Below are 18,421 nucleotides of genomic sequence, written 5' to 3' on the forward strand. Positions count from 1 at the left end.
ACTAAGAATGAGGACATCCTAGCTTTGCAGGCAAATAGATGAAACTAGAAAATATCATCCTGAGTGAGGTAACTCAGACTCAAAAGGACATGCATGGTATGTTCTCAATAATAAATGGCCAAAAAAAAAAAAAGTACAGAATATCCAAGATACAGTCCACAGAACTCAAAAAGGTCAACAGGCTGAAGGGCCCAAGTGAGAACACCTCAGTCCCACTTGGGAGGGAGAAGAAAGCAACCACAATGGGGGTGAGGTTGGGGGAGGGGAACATGATCTGGTATTGAGTAGGGGAAAGGACTGAAGCCCTGAGGGCCAGCAGAAAGAATGGAAACAGACAACCTTGGGAGGAAGGAGGTTGGGAGGACTCTCTAGAATGTACCAAAGACCTGGGAAGTGAGAGACTCTCAGGACTCAAAGTGGGGGACTCTAGATGAAATGCCCTACAGTGGAGAGAGGGAACTTATTGAACCCACCTCCAGCTGAACGACAGGGCATCAAGTAAGGGATGGGGTTGCTATTCCAGTCAAAATTCTGACCCATAATTCTTCCTGTCTGAAAGAAATGCAGGGATGGAAATGAAGAAGAGCCTGAGGAAAAGAAGGTCCAGCAACAGGCCCAAAAGGGGATCCAGCTCAAGGGGGAGACCCCAAGATCTGACACCATTACTGAAGCTATGGGACATTCACAAAAAGGGACCTAATATGACTGCCCTCCAAAAGACCCAACAAGCAACTGAAAGAGTCAGATGTATTTTTTTGCACCCAATCAATGAACAGAAGCTGCTGACACCTCTAGTTGAATTAGGGAAAAGCTGGAGGAAGCTGAGGAGGGCGACTCTGTAGGAGGACCAGCAGTCTCAATTAAACCTGAACACCCCCCACCCCCCCCCAGATCTCTCAGACACTGAATCACCAACCAGGCACCATACACCAGCTGAGATGAGGCCCCCAACACATATACAGCAAAGAACTCTCGGGTCTTGGTTCAGTCAGAGAAGATGTACCTAACCCTCAAGGGACTGGAGGCCCCAGGAAGTTTAGAAGTCTGGTGAGGTGGGGACATCCTTAGGTGGGGGGAGATATGGGATGTAGATGAACCAGGAGGGAAATAAAACCTGGAGTGTAAGACTAAATAAATTTTTTTAAAAGTGGCAAAAAAAATTAGCTAATAACACAAAATTACTCATAACCCTTAAATTCTTAAGATGCCCTTGAAATAATTTCATAATCAAAATCAAGTATGAATAATTAGCTATGCATATCTTCTTATATTTATAATATAAATATATATCCCCTGGTCTACTTAACTACCATGTACAAAAAAAACAGGGAAAGAACAAACTTCTTAGGCAGCCTGAAGTCAGCCTAGCCTTCTGAAGACTTCTGCAGGTATTCTCCCACAGGCTGCAGAACGGGAATGATCGAAATACTCTGCATCTGGACTGTTCAGCACAGTAGCCACTCAGCAGCTCTGAATAGTAAGCACTCAACAGAAGTTGAATTTTTTATTTTTAATAAACTTTTTTAAGTTTAATAATTATATGATGCTAATGGGTATTATACTGAACAATTCAGATGCAGAAATATAAAAAAATGTTTCTACTTAACTTTTGGGAAGAAAATGTTCATATAAACAAAAAGAAAATGATGCAAATTAAGAATCTTTTAACTTATAATTATTTAGATTATTAAGATGGTAATACTTTATATAAACAATTAAAATGTCATGTGTATATATGTAAAAATTTCAGAAAAATAATTACTTTCAGAACTGCCCCCATTTTTAATCATTTAAGATTTAAATTAAAGAGTAAAAAAAACATTAAGAATGACTTTCAAATCTATAAATATAATTCTTACACTTATCACTGGCTTGCACGTCTCAAAAATGTTTGATTTTGAAAATATAGAAATGACATGAGCTATGTGATGAAGTGAAATTTATTCACCAACCATAAGGATTATTTCTCTGCTCTATATTTAACCATCAATAAGTCTAATCAAACTATCTAAGACGTGTACATTCTAGGGCTGGAGAGATGGCTCAGGAGTTAAGAGCACTTGGGGTTCTTGCAGAGAACCTGGGTTCAGTTTCCAACACACACATGGCGGCTCCAAACAGCCTGCAGCTCTAGCACCGGAGCTCTGGGACGCTCTTCTGACCTCCCTGGGCAGTGCATGCATGTGGTATTCCAACATACATGCAGAAAAACACTCACACACAAAAATAAGTTAATCTTAATAAATAAAATCAAAGTACATTTTAAACAAAAGAACATTATACATGGCATATCATCAATTAAATATTTATTAGTATATACCTTTAAATGACCAAGATCCAAGAGAAGTAGATTTGATGTAGGGCTAAAATTTCCATATTGTGGGACAATGACATATGAAGCCTTTACATTAATTCTGAGATCAAGAACTTTCTGTGTTTCAATAATATACAGCAAACCTGTAAAAGGATTAAATCTTTGCAATGAATACTTTTCACAACTTCCTTTATAAAAATTCAACAAACATGAATTGATAATGCAATTTAAAAATACACAAAGCGAGTACTGATTTCAAAGTGCCCTAGAAAAAGCCACATGTGGCAGCGGCACATACCTTTAGGTTGGGGAGACTGAGGAAAGCTGATCTCTGTGAGTTTGTGGCCAGGCTAATCTACAACTATCCAAGTTAAATTCTCAACTATCCAAGGCTATACAGTGAGAATTGTACTGATAAATTTCAAAGTGATATTTAAGTGGTTTACTCTTCAAAAATAAAAAATACAAATGAACAAAACATACCCTAGAGTAAAGAAGAGTGTAAATTTACATCTTTTGCTGGTCAACACACACACAACTAATTAAATAAAAAACATAATTGAAGCACCAGCCCCAAATAATAAATGGAGCCTGAGGGAGGGTTTTAAAACTTATTTTATTTTTACTTATGTTTATATGTCTGTGTGAATCTATGCCTCCAGATCCCCATGGAGGCGAGAGAGAGAGAGAGAGAGAGAGAGAGAGAGAGAGAGAGAGAGAGAGAGAGAGACCGTTGGATGGATATCCTATAACTAGAGTTGAAAGTAGTTCTGGGGCCAGAATTCAAGTCCTCTAGAAGATTATCCAGTGCTCTGAACCTCTGAGCCACAAGGATGGGGACACACATAGCATGTGTACCGAACAGATTAGAGGACAATTTCTGCTGCTAGTCCTCAGACAACTTCCACTTTTGAGACAGGGTCTCTAACAAGACCCAGTATGCTATTCTAATTTCCAGGGGGACATCTTTCTTCCCCACTTCATCTCACTATTGCTGTGACTACAGGGGTCCATGACCACAGCTGGCTTTTTCTATGAGTGCTGTCTTTGTGAGCTAGATACCTTTCTCCCTTGGGATCTAGAGATCCCAACACAAGTCCTCGTGAGTGTGAAGCAAGTGTTTTATCAACTGATCCACATCTACATCCAAAAAAAAAAAAAAAGTGTTTTAAAACCAGAGAGTTAATTCAGATAAAATAAAGAAAATTTTTTTTCATTAATTCATCTTCAACAAAAATCACATGGAAACCAGAAAAGGCGACAAACCCAACTCTCTTATTACTGAAATACTTCATCCACTTAGGCCATCATCTTCTGACTAATTCATTCCTACATAAGAAATTAGCATACAAAGATTAAAACAGAGACTGAAGGAACACCCATTCAGAGCCTGCCCCACAGGTGGCCCATACATATACAGCCACCCAATTAGACAAGATGGATGAAGCAAAGAAGTGCAGACCGACAGGAGCCGGATGTAGATCGCTCCTGAGAGACACAGCCAGAATACAGCAAATACAGAGGCGAATGCCAGCAGCAAACCACTGAACTGAGAATAGGTCCCCCGTTGAAGGAATCAGAGAAAGAACTGGAAGAGCTTGAAGGTGCTCGAGACCCCAAAAGTACAACAATGTCAAGCAACCAGAGCTTTCAGGGACTAAGCCACTACCTAAAGACTATACATGGACTGACCCTGGACTCTGTCCCCATAGGTAGCAATGAATATCCTAGTAAGAGCACCAGTGGAAGGGGAAGCCCTGGGTCCTGCTAAGACTGAACCCCCAGTGAACTAGACTATGCGGGGAGGGTGGCAATGGGGGGAGGTTTGGGAGGGGAACACCCATAAGGAAGGGGAGGGGGGAGGGTGATGTTTGTCCGGAAACCGGGAAAGGGAATAACACTTGAAATGTATATAAGAAATACTCAAGTTAATAAAAAAAAAAAAAGAAATTAGCATACTAATTTAATCTAATTTTTTTCTAAGTTGCTATAGTAAAACACAGAGATCAAAGGCAACTTGAGGAAAGAATTTATTTCATATCAAAGTATATCATGAAAAAAAGTGAGGGTAGACACCAAAGCAAAGGTCATGGAAGATACATAATTACTGCCTTGCTCCTCATGGCTAGCTCAGTTGTCTTTAACACTCAGGACCACCTGCACAGGGGTGGCACCATCCACAATGAGCTGGGCCTTCCCACACATATCATCAACCCAGAAAATACCGCATAGACTTGGCTCTAGGCCAATCTTATGGACACATTTTCCCCAATCAAGATTCCTTCTTGCTAGATAAGTCTCTAGTAAGTGTCAAGTTAACACAAAATTAGTCAGCACAACCAGAATTTCATTACAACCTCAACTGCAATAAAAGTAAAATACTGAAAAGAGTGTTTATTTATCATGTAAGACCTGTTATTCAGCAAATCTTCCAAAGAAATAATTTAATGTTTTGTAACACCAAGTTAATTTATCATTAGGAAGGTTTAAAGTAGAAAATGCATAAATGAAGGAATCGCAGAATATTTAACTTTTAAGACAAAATACTTATTAAGAATGTTTGAATTTAGTCAGGACCTTTAATAAATATGTTATATATACAATAACAGAGAAAAGTAAAGCTTTAAAAACAGATACCCAGTATCAAAAATAATAATGATTAGTTTAATATGTATGTGAAAGAAAAAGAATTAAGTTGGTAATTTTCTAGATGTGATGGTGAATCTCTATAATTCCAGAATTTGGGAGACTGACTGAGAATAAAAGATACTTTTAGGTTAGCCTATGCTACAAGGTATGACTTTGTCTCAAAATGATGATGATGATGATAAATACTTCAAAATAAATGCTTGTATATAAAATATATACTTGTATATGTATAGAATAAGTAGTCTATATTGGGGGAAGTTTTTCCTGAAAATATAAAGAAATATAAAAACTGTCATTTTAAAAAAATTCTAAAGGTTTTTTTTTTCTAGGTGCTTAATAAAGAAGGAACAAAAGTGTCTTAGCATTTCCAATAATATATATAAAGCAGACTGGAATAACAAGTTCTTAAAATGGTGACAGATGGTGAACTAAGGCCAGGGTTAAATGCAGACTGATAGATCAATAAATTCTGACAATCATCCAATAAATTTGGGACATAATAGAAGAACTGACTCAAAACAGTCACATTTCCCCCAATCATTTTCCAGCTTAGAATATTCCCAGGTTGACCACTACCTCACAGACCCTTTAGCTGGTGGACCTGACCAAACTCTACAAGGTCTTCATGTCACTTCAGGATGATATTCTCTAGTCCTGCTTCTGGCAGTAAACCAGGCTAACCCACAGTCTCAATGGGTGTGTCAAAGATTTCTATCCGAGCTAGGCTTCAAATTCACCCACTTGCTTGCTTTTTGGAGGTGAATCTGAGGATGTTAATTTTTTTTCTGTAGCACTGAAGAGAGAACAAAGACTCCACTCCATAGGAGGAAGGTTATCACTTCCTGGGTCAGTGTATTCTCTCAGCAACAGTGAGGCTTTTAGGCCAGGCATGGCAGGAGGACCAAAGCACCCTAGGTCCATTACCCATCTTCTGAACCTCCTCAGGTCATTTTGGATAAAATACTCTTAATGAGACATTGTCCCAAAAACACCTCTCCCATACATGAGGACAGATTTTCAAAAAATTCTGCCAATGTAAAACCACAAAGTCATTTCGTAAGTAACATCTGCGGCCTTCTCCAATAAGAACTGGAGTCAGTCTTTTGGAGGATGGACTATCCTAGTGAACAAAATCTCAGTAGTAACATTCTTTCTAAGTACTCTTCCTGCGACTTTCAAAGTTATTTTTTGGATGAATGAGTCAATCCTCATTCTATTTAATAATTCATTATACAAATAGAATTTTTTCCAATTACTGTTTAGTTTCTGTTTACTGAATGGAGTCTTAAGTATAGAATTATAAAGTTGATCAAAACTAAGGATTACATCAGCCGTACCTAACATGGAATCTGGCAGGTGACTTCCACTTTCTTTCCTGTCCTCAGCTAAACTTTCTCCAGGCTCCTCGTCAGTCCACAGCAGACTGCTTACACAGGCCTTTCTACTCCCTCCCATTCCCTGAGGACTCCTCTAAGCCTTGCTGTGGATCCAGCTTTCCTCTCTTCCTCCCAACTCTGTGTCAGCCACCCATACTCAGAAATGGTCTCAGCCAGACATTCACAGTGGCCACATCTGGCAGACTCACATAAGAGAATTACACTATCCTTCCTGTCACACTACTCTCACTCTCAGCCAATTATCAACCTTCTTACAAGTACCCTCCTCCATTCTCTGGAGACTCTACCTCTTGGTTCAAACCCAGGGTCCACCTAGTGCCTTCATCCCTGTCTCAACAGATAATCTGTGCCTTAATGCAACCTATTTACCGAATCCCCTCTTCCCACCACGCTTCCAGTTCTCTGGGAACCCTAGCTCAAGGTATGAACAACTTCCACTAGTTCTTTCCTGAGGCCCCCTCAGGCTTTTCTACTAGCAGACCTCTATTCCTGTCTACCACCCATCAACCTGAGGAAGCATCCTCTCTCACCTCTACCAGGCAACACACAACCATCATACATTCGTAGGATCCAGAGAGGGCAGCAGAGAGCAAGGAATGGAACACCTACCCAATGAAGACAAAAGCAGATGTCGACACCATTAATCACCTATGCCAGCACAACCCCAGATTCCCAAGACAGTTGTACAAACCACAGCAATGGCCAAGACATGTCTCCATCAGAATCTAGTAACCCCACCACTGCAGACCCTGAGAAACGGAGTGTAACTGAAGAATAAGACACAGAATTGAAAATAACAACCATAGATATGTTTGAGGATGTTAAAGAGGATATGGATAAATCCCTTAACAAAGTCTATGCAAGCACAAACTGTGGAATGAAATAGCAAAATCAAATTCAAGACATGGTGGTATAAATAGAATTACTAATAAAAACCCAGACTGAGATGAAACATTTAGGAGGTCAAACAAAAAAACCTTAGAGGCAAGCATCAACAACAGAGCACAAGACATGGAAGTCAGGTAGAAGACAAGGTTAAAAAAAAATGGATACATTGGTCAAAAAAATTTTTTTAATCTAAAAAATTCCAGGAACAAAAATCCAGAGCACTATGAAAGACCAAATGTACAAATAATAAGAATAAAGAAAGAGAAGAAACCTAGCTTTTAACAAAACATAGAAAATTTTCCTAATCTAAAAAAGGAAGTGCTAATCAAAATGCAAGAAGCATATAGAACACCAGACAGACATGACCAAAAGTAATTCTCCAGAACATGCAATAATCAAAACATTTAACATAAAGAACAAAGATAGAATATTAAAACTTCAAGGGAAAAAGACCAAGTAAAATATGAAGGCAGACCCATTAGAATAAGACAAAGTAAAGCTACACAAAGTGCCCAGACCACTGTATCCAGCAAAAATTCAGTCACAGCAAATGCAGAAAGAAAAATATTCCATGATTTAAAAAAAGCAGTACCTTTATTCAAACCAAGCTCTAAAGAAGGCACTAGAATTCAAACTTCAACCAGAGGAGGATATTACCCTCCACCAAGAAAACAATAATGATCTCAGACCAGAAAATGAAAAGAGAAGAAAATTTCATGAAGTCATTGTTTTTGATAGCTGAGTAGTATTCCATTGTGTAGATGTACCACAATTTCTGTATCCATTCCTCTGTTCAAGGACATCTGGGTTCTTTCCAGCTTCCGGCTATTATACATAAGGCTGCTATGAACATAGTGGAGCACGTGTCTTTGTTATATGTTGGGACATCTTTTGGGTATATGCCCAAGAGAGGTATAGCTGGGTCCTCAGGTAGTTCAATATCCAATTTTCTGAGGAACCTCCAACTGCTTTCCAGAGTGGCTGTAACAATCTGCAATCCTACCACAATGGAGGAGTGTTCCTCTTTCTCCACATCCTCCCAGCCAGCATCTGCTGTCGCAGGAGTTTTTGATCTTAGCCATTCTGACTGGTGTGAGGTGGAATCTCAGGGTTGTTTTGATTTGCATTTCCCTTATGACTAAAGATGTTGAACATTTCTTTAGATGCTTCTCAGCCATTCGATATTCCTCAGCTGTAAATTCTTTGTTTAGCTCTGAACCCCATTTTTAATAGGGTTATTTTTCTCCCTGCAGTCTAACTTCATGAGCAAATGGATGGAACTAGAAAATATCATCCTGAGTGAGGTAACCCAATCACAGAAAAACACACATGGTATGCACTCATTGATAAGTGGATAGTCCAAATGCTCGAATTACCCAAGATGCACAGACCCATGAAACTCAAGAAGGATGACCAAAATGCAGATGCTTCACTTCTTCTTTAAAGGGGGAACAAGAATATCCATTGAAAGGGATAGGGAGGCAAAGTTTAGAACAGAGGCAGAAGGAACACCATTCAGAGCCTGCCCCACATGTGGCCTATACATATACAGCCACCAAACTAGATAAGATGGATGAAACTAAGAAGTGCAGGCTGACAGGAACTGGATGTAGATCTCTCCTGAGAGACACAGCCAGAATATGGTAAATACATAGGTGAATGCCAGCAACAAACCACTGAATTAAGAACGGGACCCCCGCTGTAGGAATCAGAGAAAGGACTGAAAGAGCTGAAGGGGCTTCAGACCCCATATGGACAATGCCAACCAAGCAGAGTTTCCAGGGACTAAGCCACTACCAAAGACTATACATGGACTGACCCTGGGCTCCAAATTCATAGGTAGCAATGAATAGCCTAGTAGGGGCACCAGTGGAAGGGGAAGCCCTTGGTCCTGCCAAGGCTGGACCCCCAGTGAATGGGATTGTTGAGGGGAGGGCAGTAATGGATGGACGATGGGGAGGAGAACACCCATAGAGAAGGGGAGGGGGAGGGTTAGGGGCATGTTGGCCTGGAAACTGGGAAAGGGAATAGCATTTGAAATGTAAATAAGAAATACCCAATTTAATAAAGATGGGGGGGAAAAAGAAAAGAAAAGAAAATCCACACCACCAAAACAAAATAATGTAAACCAACGGACACTGTTCATTGATAACTCTCAACATCAATGGTTCAGTTCCCCAGTAAAAAGATACAGACTAACAAAACCGGGAGAGAAAACACAATCCATCTTTCTACTGAATCCAAGAAACACATCTTAACATCAAGGATAGGTGTTACTTCATGGTAAGAGGATGAAAGAGGATGGTTCAAGTGAATGAACCAAAGAAGTAAGCACATGTAGACATTTTTTAAATAGACTTTAAGAGTTAATTCATCAAGAGATACAAAAGGACCAAAGAAAGAATCCACCAATAGAATATTGCAATTCTAAATATTTATGCACCAAACACAAAGGCGTTCAAGTTCATAAAAGAAACACTAGAGCTAAAGTCAAAAATTGATCCCACACACTGAGAGTGAATGACATCAATACTTGACGCTAATCAAAAGTCAGACCATCCAGACAAAAATCTAAACAGAGAAATGCTGAAGTTAAATAATATAACACAACATTTCACAAATCCAAAAGAGAATCTAACTTCTTCTCAGCAGATCACAGAATTTTGTCAAAATTGACCAAATACTTGGACACTAAGCAAATCTCAACAGATACAAGAAAACTGACCACTAAAGCTAGATAGCAACAACAGAAAACTTACAAATTCATGTAAACTGAACAATTCACTACTGAATAGAAAATGGGTCAAGACAAATTAAAAATTGCTTAAATTGTATAAAATTAAAAGAACATACCTAAATCTATGAGATACAATGAAGGTGGTTCTATGTGGCAAGTTCACAGCATTAAGTATCTATATAAAAAAACTGGAGACATCTTATACTAGTATTTACCAGCATACCTGAAAGCTCTAGAACAAAAAGAACTAACATCCTAAAGAAACATACAGCAAGAAATAATCAAGCTCAGGACTGAAATTCATAAAAATAGAAACACAAATTAATAGACGAATCAATAAAACCATCTTTTGAGAAAATGAGTACTGATAAACCCTTAGTCAAATTAGCTAAAGGATGAAAGAGAATCTCCAAATTATCAAAACTAGAAATGAAAAGGGGGACATCTCAACAAAGAAAACCCAGAGAATCATCAGGACACACTTTAAAAATATGTACCCCTCCAAATTGGAATACTTAAAAATAAATGGATAAACTTCTCCATATATATGTGACTACCAAATTTTTTCAAGATCAGATATAGTCAAATTAATCAGACTTATAACCCTCAGCGATACAGAAACAGTAATTAGAAGCCTCCTAACCGAAAAAGGGGAGGGGGTGGGGGTGGAGGGAAGGACCAGATGAATGCAGCATAGGATTCTACCAGATTTTTTTTTTAATCTGCAATATTTTAAGAATTCTTTTATATTAAAAGAATTTGCAATATTCTTCAAATTATGTAAAAGAGAAACAGAAGAAACATTGCCTAATTCTTTTATTCGCCAACAATTACCCTGAAGGCCCAAAGAAAGAAGATTATGAATTTCCTTTTGAATGTAGGTGCAAATTTTCTCACTAAAATACTTGTAAATCAAATCCAAAAACACATAAAAAAGATCATCAACATGATCAAAAGGCTCCAACCCAGAGATGCAAGGTTGGTTCAACATATGTAAATCAATAAATGTAATCTACCACATAAACAGAATGACTTACAAAAACTAAAGTCATCTCATTTGATACAGAAAAAGCATTACAAATTAAACCAAAAGTTCTCAAAAATGTAACACAAATTACTGAGCACACTTAAAAGAAATGTTCAATATTCTTAGACATTAAAAATGCCAATCAAAACTACTTTGAGATTTCATCTTACATAAATTAAAATGGCCAAGATTGATAAACAACTGACAGCTCAAGGTGGCAAGGATGTGGAGGAAGGGAAACACTCATCCATTTCTGGAGGAAGTACAAACTTAGTCACATGGAAACCAGTGTGGTGGGTTCTCAGCAAGCTGAGAATAGATCCACCTACAAAGCATATACCCAACTCAGCCTTAATTAGAGTTTACTGCTATGAACAGAAACCATGAGCAAGGCAACTCTTATAAGGACAACATTTAATTGGGGCTGGCTTTCAGGTTCAGAGGTTCAGCCTACTATCATCAAGGCAGGAACATGGCAGTATCCAGGCAGACATAGTGCAGGTGGAGCTGAGAATTTTACATCTTCATCTGAAAGCTGCTAGGAGAAGAATGGCTTCCAGGAAGCTAGGATGAGGTCTTAAAGCCCACACCTACAGTGACACACTTCCACCAACAAGGCCATACCTCCATATAGTGTCATTCTCTGAGCCAAGCATATTCAAACCACCACAGTCTCTATATCTTACTACAGAATCATTTGAACAAACATGTTCACAGCTGCTCTATTCATAACAGCAAGAAATTGGAAACAGTCTAGACGTACATCAACAGATAAAAGGAATGTTATTTGGCTATTATAAAAGCAAAACAAAAACAAAAAAAATAGCCTGAAATTTAAAAAAATGCAAGTAAATGGAGCTAGAAAAGAAATCATTCTGAGGTAACCCAGATCCCAAAGTCAAATATGATATGTATTCTCTTTTCTGTAGATGCTAGCTTTTAAGTACCCAAAATGTGTACTATTATGTGAATAACTAGAGTTAGGTACAGAACAAGGAACTAGGGAGAAGGGAAGGCTCTCTCAAACAGATACAAACAGGATGCATAGTCAGAGAGAAACCGAGTAGACTGGAGTGGGAAGATGAAATGAAGTGGGGTTTTGAGAAAAAAAGGGAATGTGGGTGGGACAGCTAACACTCAGTGCCATCTGAGAGGTTATATAGAAGTCCTTTGCAGTAGAATGTTCTTTAAATGTAAACATATATGAAAGAAATCTAAACAGAGTCACAAAATAATGTGGGGAAACAAGGTGCCAACTAGACCTCTCTTGCAATCAAGCGAAACCTCCAGGGCCAGGAATACGTTACATCTAATTGAACTGTTGGTCAAAGGGGTCCAAGGAAACCCCTAAACAACAGAGGCTACTGTCAATGCTATGTCTGTAGAGAGAATCTCTTATAAGCAACACCTGTCAATTTAAAAACAAACAAAAAAGAAACTCTTTATCCAATTTGATGAGGCAGAAAATATGAGATGGGACAGCAGCAGTAAGAGAGGATTCTGGGAAATAGTGACAGGTGTGGGAGATTTGGGTGGAATGCTGAGGAGACAGCCAGCCAGCAAGTGGCTGACCTGAGGATAGAATAAAGACTCACCCCAGACTTGGACACATGAAGCTGAAGAGTGGTAACTAAACATGGACGACATAGAATAGCTTGAATGGGTTAAATAAGTTATGAGCTACTAGGGGACCGAGCCAAAGCTTGTGGCCCAGGCATTTATTGATAATTAGTCTCAGAGTTGTCATTCTGGGATCTGGGGCTAGAAAGGAAAAAACTTTAGTCCTTAAATATTACTCTCCACAAACTAATGGTAAAGACCCATTTCCAAGGACAACACTTCTTTCCATATATCACTGAAGACCGAGAAGTTGAGCTGATTGGTACCTAATTAGAGCCCTCGTCCCAGCTGATTAGTGTTCATAATACTGGAAGGTACTCTGCACACTACTGGAGAAAGTAAATGAACCAACCCTCACTACAAACCCTCCAGTCTACAAGGGTGACCTATTTGTAGAAGATGCTGGCACAATAGTAGCACAAACATTGTGGAAGTAATCAACCATTATCTGATTGGATCTAAAGCCCAATCTAAGAACCCTGTGCCTGATAGTGCTCCAGTGGCCAAGAATCTGAGAGTAGGTAGGCCATGGACCCAGAGGAAAACCAACACTACTGTTCTGTTCAAGTAATGTAGCAGTAAAATTACTAACAACATTCTCTATACCCATAACTCAGTGTTTCACTCAGCCATCATTCGAGAAGCTTCCTCTTGCAGCAGATGGGAACTAATACAGAGTCCCACAGCTGGATAATAAACAGAGAATGAGAGCTTCATCAAATCCTTACCCTCTGGGCTCAGGGAACTATGCTGAAGAGGAGACTCAGAGCCAGAAGGGAGGGAGGATGCTATGGAAACAGTATCTTCTAGACACAACAGGATTGACACACAAGAACTCAGAGACTATTGCAGCATGTATCAGGCCTGCACGAATCCAAAGAAGACAGGGTCCCAACACTGACATGGGGAGGAAGACACAGGCTCCCATTCCTAAGAAGCTATCACCAATTAACTACGGCTAACAAATGATAATTAGTTTCTCCAAGGGAGTCTCAGTGAGTAGATAAGCCACACTTAAAGGCAGGCCCCACATAAGTGAGCACATGACCAAAGTAAAAGGAACACAAACATATCTTTGGAGTTGTTTGTTTGTTTGTTCTCATATTGCTTCACTGGGCATTTTTTTAAATTTTACTGGTCTTTCCACAGTATATTATGATTTCCAATTTTCTATTTTTATGGGGTTTTATTTGTGTGTGTATATCTCTACTGCTGTGTGATCCTAGTTTTTGTTTCTTTTTGTTAGTTTGTTCACTTTGTTTCATTCTTGTTTGTCTTAGTTACTTGCCTATTTTTTTCCTTAATAAAAAGAAAGGTGCAGATTTGGGAGAGTGGAAAGGAACTGGGAGGATATGAGAGAGGGGGCCCATCATGAGAATATATCACATGAAAATAACTCTACTATCAATTTCAAGAAAAAAGAAAAATGAATTATATCCACTTAGATTTCTGCTGTGTGTCCCAGCATACTATGAGCAGCTACATCAACTGACCTCTAAACACTTAATAAGGATAAACACTTAATAAGGAAATCTCGATTACTGCCATCCTACAGTGGTAGACCATGAGGTCACAGTGAGAAAAACACATTAAACAACTGAAAGAAAGGATCTGTTTAAGATCATGGTTGTCCACGACATAGCAGACAGGGAGCAGAGGTAACCTGTGGCTTTCCCTCCTTTCCCCCTTTATTCCATTCTGATTTTCAACTGTCCTTTCACGTGGCCTTCCAGGACAATGGCATCAGCCTTCAGTCAATCCTCTCTGGAAATATCCTTAAATGCACACTCAAAGGTTATGTTCTAGTTTCTAGGGGTCTTCTTCAATTCTAGCCAGATGACAACCAAGAATAAGCATCAAGCTACCAGACAATCTCCCACTTCAAAGTGGGAGGTTTTCCATTTTCTTAATACAGGTTAATGCAACAAAAACTAATAAAGAAGAAAATGAAAGGAAAAAAAATAAACTAAACAGATAAGAGCTCACAGTCCATTCCAAAATAAGTCAGTTTTAGTTTTCTAAAATAAAAAAATATTAAAATATATTTTATACTTTCTAAGATATTTTTAAAATTTGAATTTTATATAGTGGATATCTTCTGATTTAGTACTTTTATAGAATAGTCTTGAAGAAAAAAATTATTTAAATTTGACTGGCTACTGGATTTCAAAACAGTGAGTTTACATTTACTTGTATCTGTCTGTCTCTATACAGTAAGAAGAAATGACAGAAAAAGCCGCTTTACTAACGAATACTTCTGCTTCAGCTTCTACTGCAGACACCACAGTACATGAGCTGGCATAAAGTCCAGAAATTTGAAATATAAATGGCAAACAGCAGAAAAATAAGCACAAGTGAATAATAAAAAAATATGAAAATGTATTAAATTCAAACTGGGGCTCCAAATAATACCTTATATTCTCCTTGAGAACAAAAAGATGAAACTTTGATTCCTCAGCCTAATTCCAAACTCTGGAGTTCATTATAAAAGAAGGAAACCTGGAAGTCCCCTAACACCACAAACAGAGGTCTAAATACCTAAGTGAAAATTTAAATTATTGTGATTATTAAATTGAGCTCTGAGTACAAAAAACAATTTTCCTTATAGCTATCTGGCAAAAGTAGATTACTTTCTATTCAACTATATCCAGGATAGAAATGCATTTAAAGTAAAATTTTAATATGTTACTTAATTCACAAATTACCTGTTGCTGTTTTCTCTCGAAATTCTTCAAGTTTTGTCAAAGTTGCTGTAGTGAGTTGGGCTAGACGGACATCTTTCGGAGGTCTGAAGAACTCCACTATACTATTGACTGTCCTCTGTTGAAACAAACACCACTATCATGAAGCCCAACTCAAAGTGAACGCAAACACACTGAAACTCAGGAATGTAGAAAGTGCTTACTGCATCATATATCATCTCTAAAGGCTCAGCCTCTATGGTGCACCTCTGAGAAACTGTTTCATCTAAAGGATTTATCTCAAATGTAATCCGGAAGAGTGACATATCATCCAATGAAGACAGTAGGTGGGGTTTTTTAAAATCATCTGGCAAGCCAGTAATATGAAATGAATCAATTTTGGTTTCAAATCTGTATAAAAGAACAAAAATTAGGAGTCAATATCATTTTAAAGTTTGTCAACTTATAAAACTATAAAACACAGTAAAGACTTTTTATATTTCCTATAACTCAGTTCACATAAAAGAAAATATTTAATTCCTATGAATTTTAGTAATTATTTGATTAAAAGTCATATTCATCCTAAATTTTATATTAAAGAACTATGATAGCTGATATTTAATATCTTTACTTGAAAGAGGCACACACGCTAAATTTAAAGAGGTAACGTTATAAAATGCTTTTAGAAATATTTAAGATATCCATTCTTCCTTTGTTTAAGGAAAATTTCACGGATATATCAAAATGCAAACACAATAAACTAAGTCTAGTAAACCAAAGCAGGTCAAAATTTAAAATATTTTTGGTACAAGGGAGATGATAAAAAGAAAGAAATATACTGAATAGAAAAAAGTGGAAATATTTTACCTGTGAGGGTAAGGGTATAGCTGGGCTGTTAAAGCACCTGCCTAGGATGTGAAGTGTCTTGGGTTCAATCCTTACAACCCAAAACTCACATAAATCATTGTGGGGGGGGAGCTATAGTTTAGTTTTAATACACTTACCTAGCATAAACATAGCCCTGAATTTGATCCCCATCAGAGAGAATATAAAATATATATATATATATATATGAAGAACACATACAAACCTGTTAACTCAAAATAAGACATACAATTAAAAGGAAGAGGAAGCTTAAAAGTCATTTCTCTAAATAATATATGGACATAAACATAAAATGGTCAATAAACAAAGTAAAATGTTTAAAACTATTAACCATCAACAACATAGAAATTAAACCCACGCTGAGGTAGCACTTTTTACTAAGCTTCCATAATCAGAAGAACAGATAATACTGGTGGGCATATAGAGAAAATGGAAATTTCTTTCACTATACTACCGATGTAAAATAGGCCTGCTTTGGGAAATTATCTGGTACTTCCTCCTGAGTTAAACATTAACAGATGCAATATAAGGCAGTAAGTCTATTCCTAGATATACCCAAATTAAAACCTATACACAGAAAAAACTTTGTCCAAGTTCAGATCTGTATTCATTGTAGTCAAATGATAGAAGCAATTCAATTATCTGTCCATTAGATAACAGACACACAAAATATGGCACAGCTATATAACAGAATGCAGGGAATAAAAAATTACTACAAGTTCATTCTACATGAAAAGACCCTTAAAGGCATCATGCTAAGTTAAAAGAGGGGAATTGTAAAGGTCACATGATAGATAATTTCATATAAAATGTCCAAAATAATACTAATTCTCCGTGCCTCTGTGTCTCTCTGTCTCTCTGTGTCTCTGTCTCTCTCTGTGTCTCTGTCTCTGTCTCTGTCTCTGTCTCTCTCTCTCTCCCTCTGTGTGTGTCTCTCTCTGTGTCTGTGTCTGTGTCTGTGTGTCTGTCTGTCTGAGCTTGTGTTGTATACATGGGTATGCAGGTATGTGAAGAACCTGCATACAAAAAGCAGAGGACAACAGACATCCCCCTCCATCATTCTCTGCCATACTCCTTTAAGACAGGGTTGTTTGATGAACAGAAGCTTACTATTTAGGCTATGCTGTCTAGCAGGTGTACTTCTAGGATCTACCTGTCTCCAAGTTACAGGGCACACATTCATATCAATATCTGTTGTTGTTGTTGTTGTTGTTGTTGTTGTTGTTGTTGTTGTTGTTGTTGTGAGGAGGTTTAGTTGGTTGGTTGGGTTTTTTGTGAGTGAAGAGGAACAGAAGGTCCTTAGGTCCTTGTGGATACATATCAAAACCTCTTACGCACTAAGCTATCTCCTCAACCCCAGAAAAGACAATTTTTCAAAAAATAGAAAACATGGTAGTTGTCAGAGGTAGGCGAAGAGTGCATTGGGAAGGGACTGCTAGTAAAACAGTTTCTTCATGGTATGTTATGATGTCTGAGACTATATAGAGGGATGTTGGCTATACAACCTTGTACATTTTAAATGTAAAAATATATATGAATATAGTTGCAAAAACCCAATGAATTATATAGATAAACTGCAGGTATATGAACTGATTCTCCCTAAACTATTTCTTAAAACAAAGGTTAAACTACAGTAAGCATGTTGGTACACACCTATAATCTATAAACTAAGATGTTTGAGGCAGGAGAATATTAAATTTAAAGGCAGTCAGGGATTAATAGTGAATGTGATGCCACAGCACATGTCGGTGACAATGTGGAGAAAGAGAAACACTCCTCCATTGCTGGTGGGATTACAAACTGGTACAACCACTCTGGAAATCAATCTGGAGATTCCTCGGAAAATTGGAATTAGATCTACCTAAAGACCCAGCTATACCACTCTTGAACATATACCCAAAAGATGTCTCACCAAGGGCACATGTTCCACTATGTTCATATTGGTCTTATCTGTTAATAGCCAGAAGCTGAAAACAACCAGGATGTCCCACAACAGAAGAATGGATACAGAAAATGTGATTCATTTACACAATGGAATACTACTCAGCTATTAAGAACAAGGATATCGGGCTGGGGATTTAGCTCAGCGGTAGAGCGCTTGCCTAGGAAGCGCAAGGCCCTGGGTTCGGTCCCCAGCTCCGGAAAAAAAGAACCAAAAAAAAAAAAAAAAATGCAAGAACAAGGATATCCTGAATTTTGCAGGCAAATGGTGGAATTAGAAAA

General features: G+C 38.0%; 1 protein-coding gene across 3 annotated transcripts in view; it reads right to left on the reverse strand.

Annotated features, from left to right (window-relative positions):
• The window catches only part of Vps13a (vacuolar protein sorting 13 homolog A), a 226,617-nt gene that overhangs the window by 146,430 nt on the left and 61,766 nt on the right, over positions 1-18,421 (reverse strand). For all 3 annotated transcript variants that reach the window (NM_001100975.2, XM_087563769.1, XM_087563773.1), the window contains exons 18-20: positions 15,538-15,724; positions 15,338-15,452; positions 2,321-2,457 (exon numbers count right to left, since the gene is read on the reverse strand). In NM_001100975.2, coding sequence (NP_001094445.2) covers positions 2,321-2,457; positions 15,338-15,452; positions 15,538-15,724 — 439 coding nt within the window. The remainder of the gene's footprint in view (positions 1-2,320; positions 2,458-15,337; positions 15,453-15,537; positions 15,725-18,421) is intronic.

The sequence above is a fragment of the Rattus norvegicus genome, chromosome 1 (genome assembly GCF_021556685.1).
Source record: "Rattus norvegicus strain SHRSP/BbbUtx chromosome 1, alternate assembly SHRSP_T2T, whole genome shotgun sequence".
In the NCBI taxonomy this organism is placed as follows: domain Eukaryota; kingdom Metazoa; phylum Chordata; class Mammalia; order Rodentia; family Muridae; genus Rattus; species Rattus norvegicus.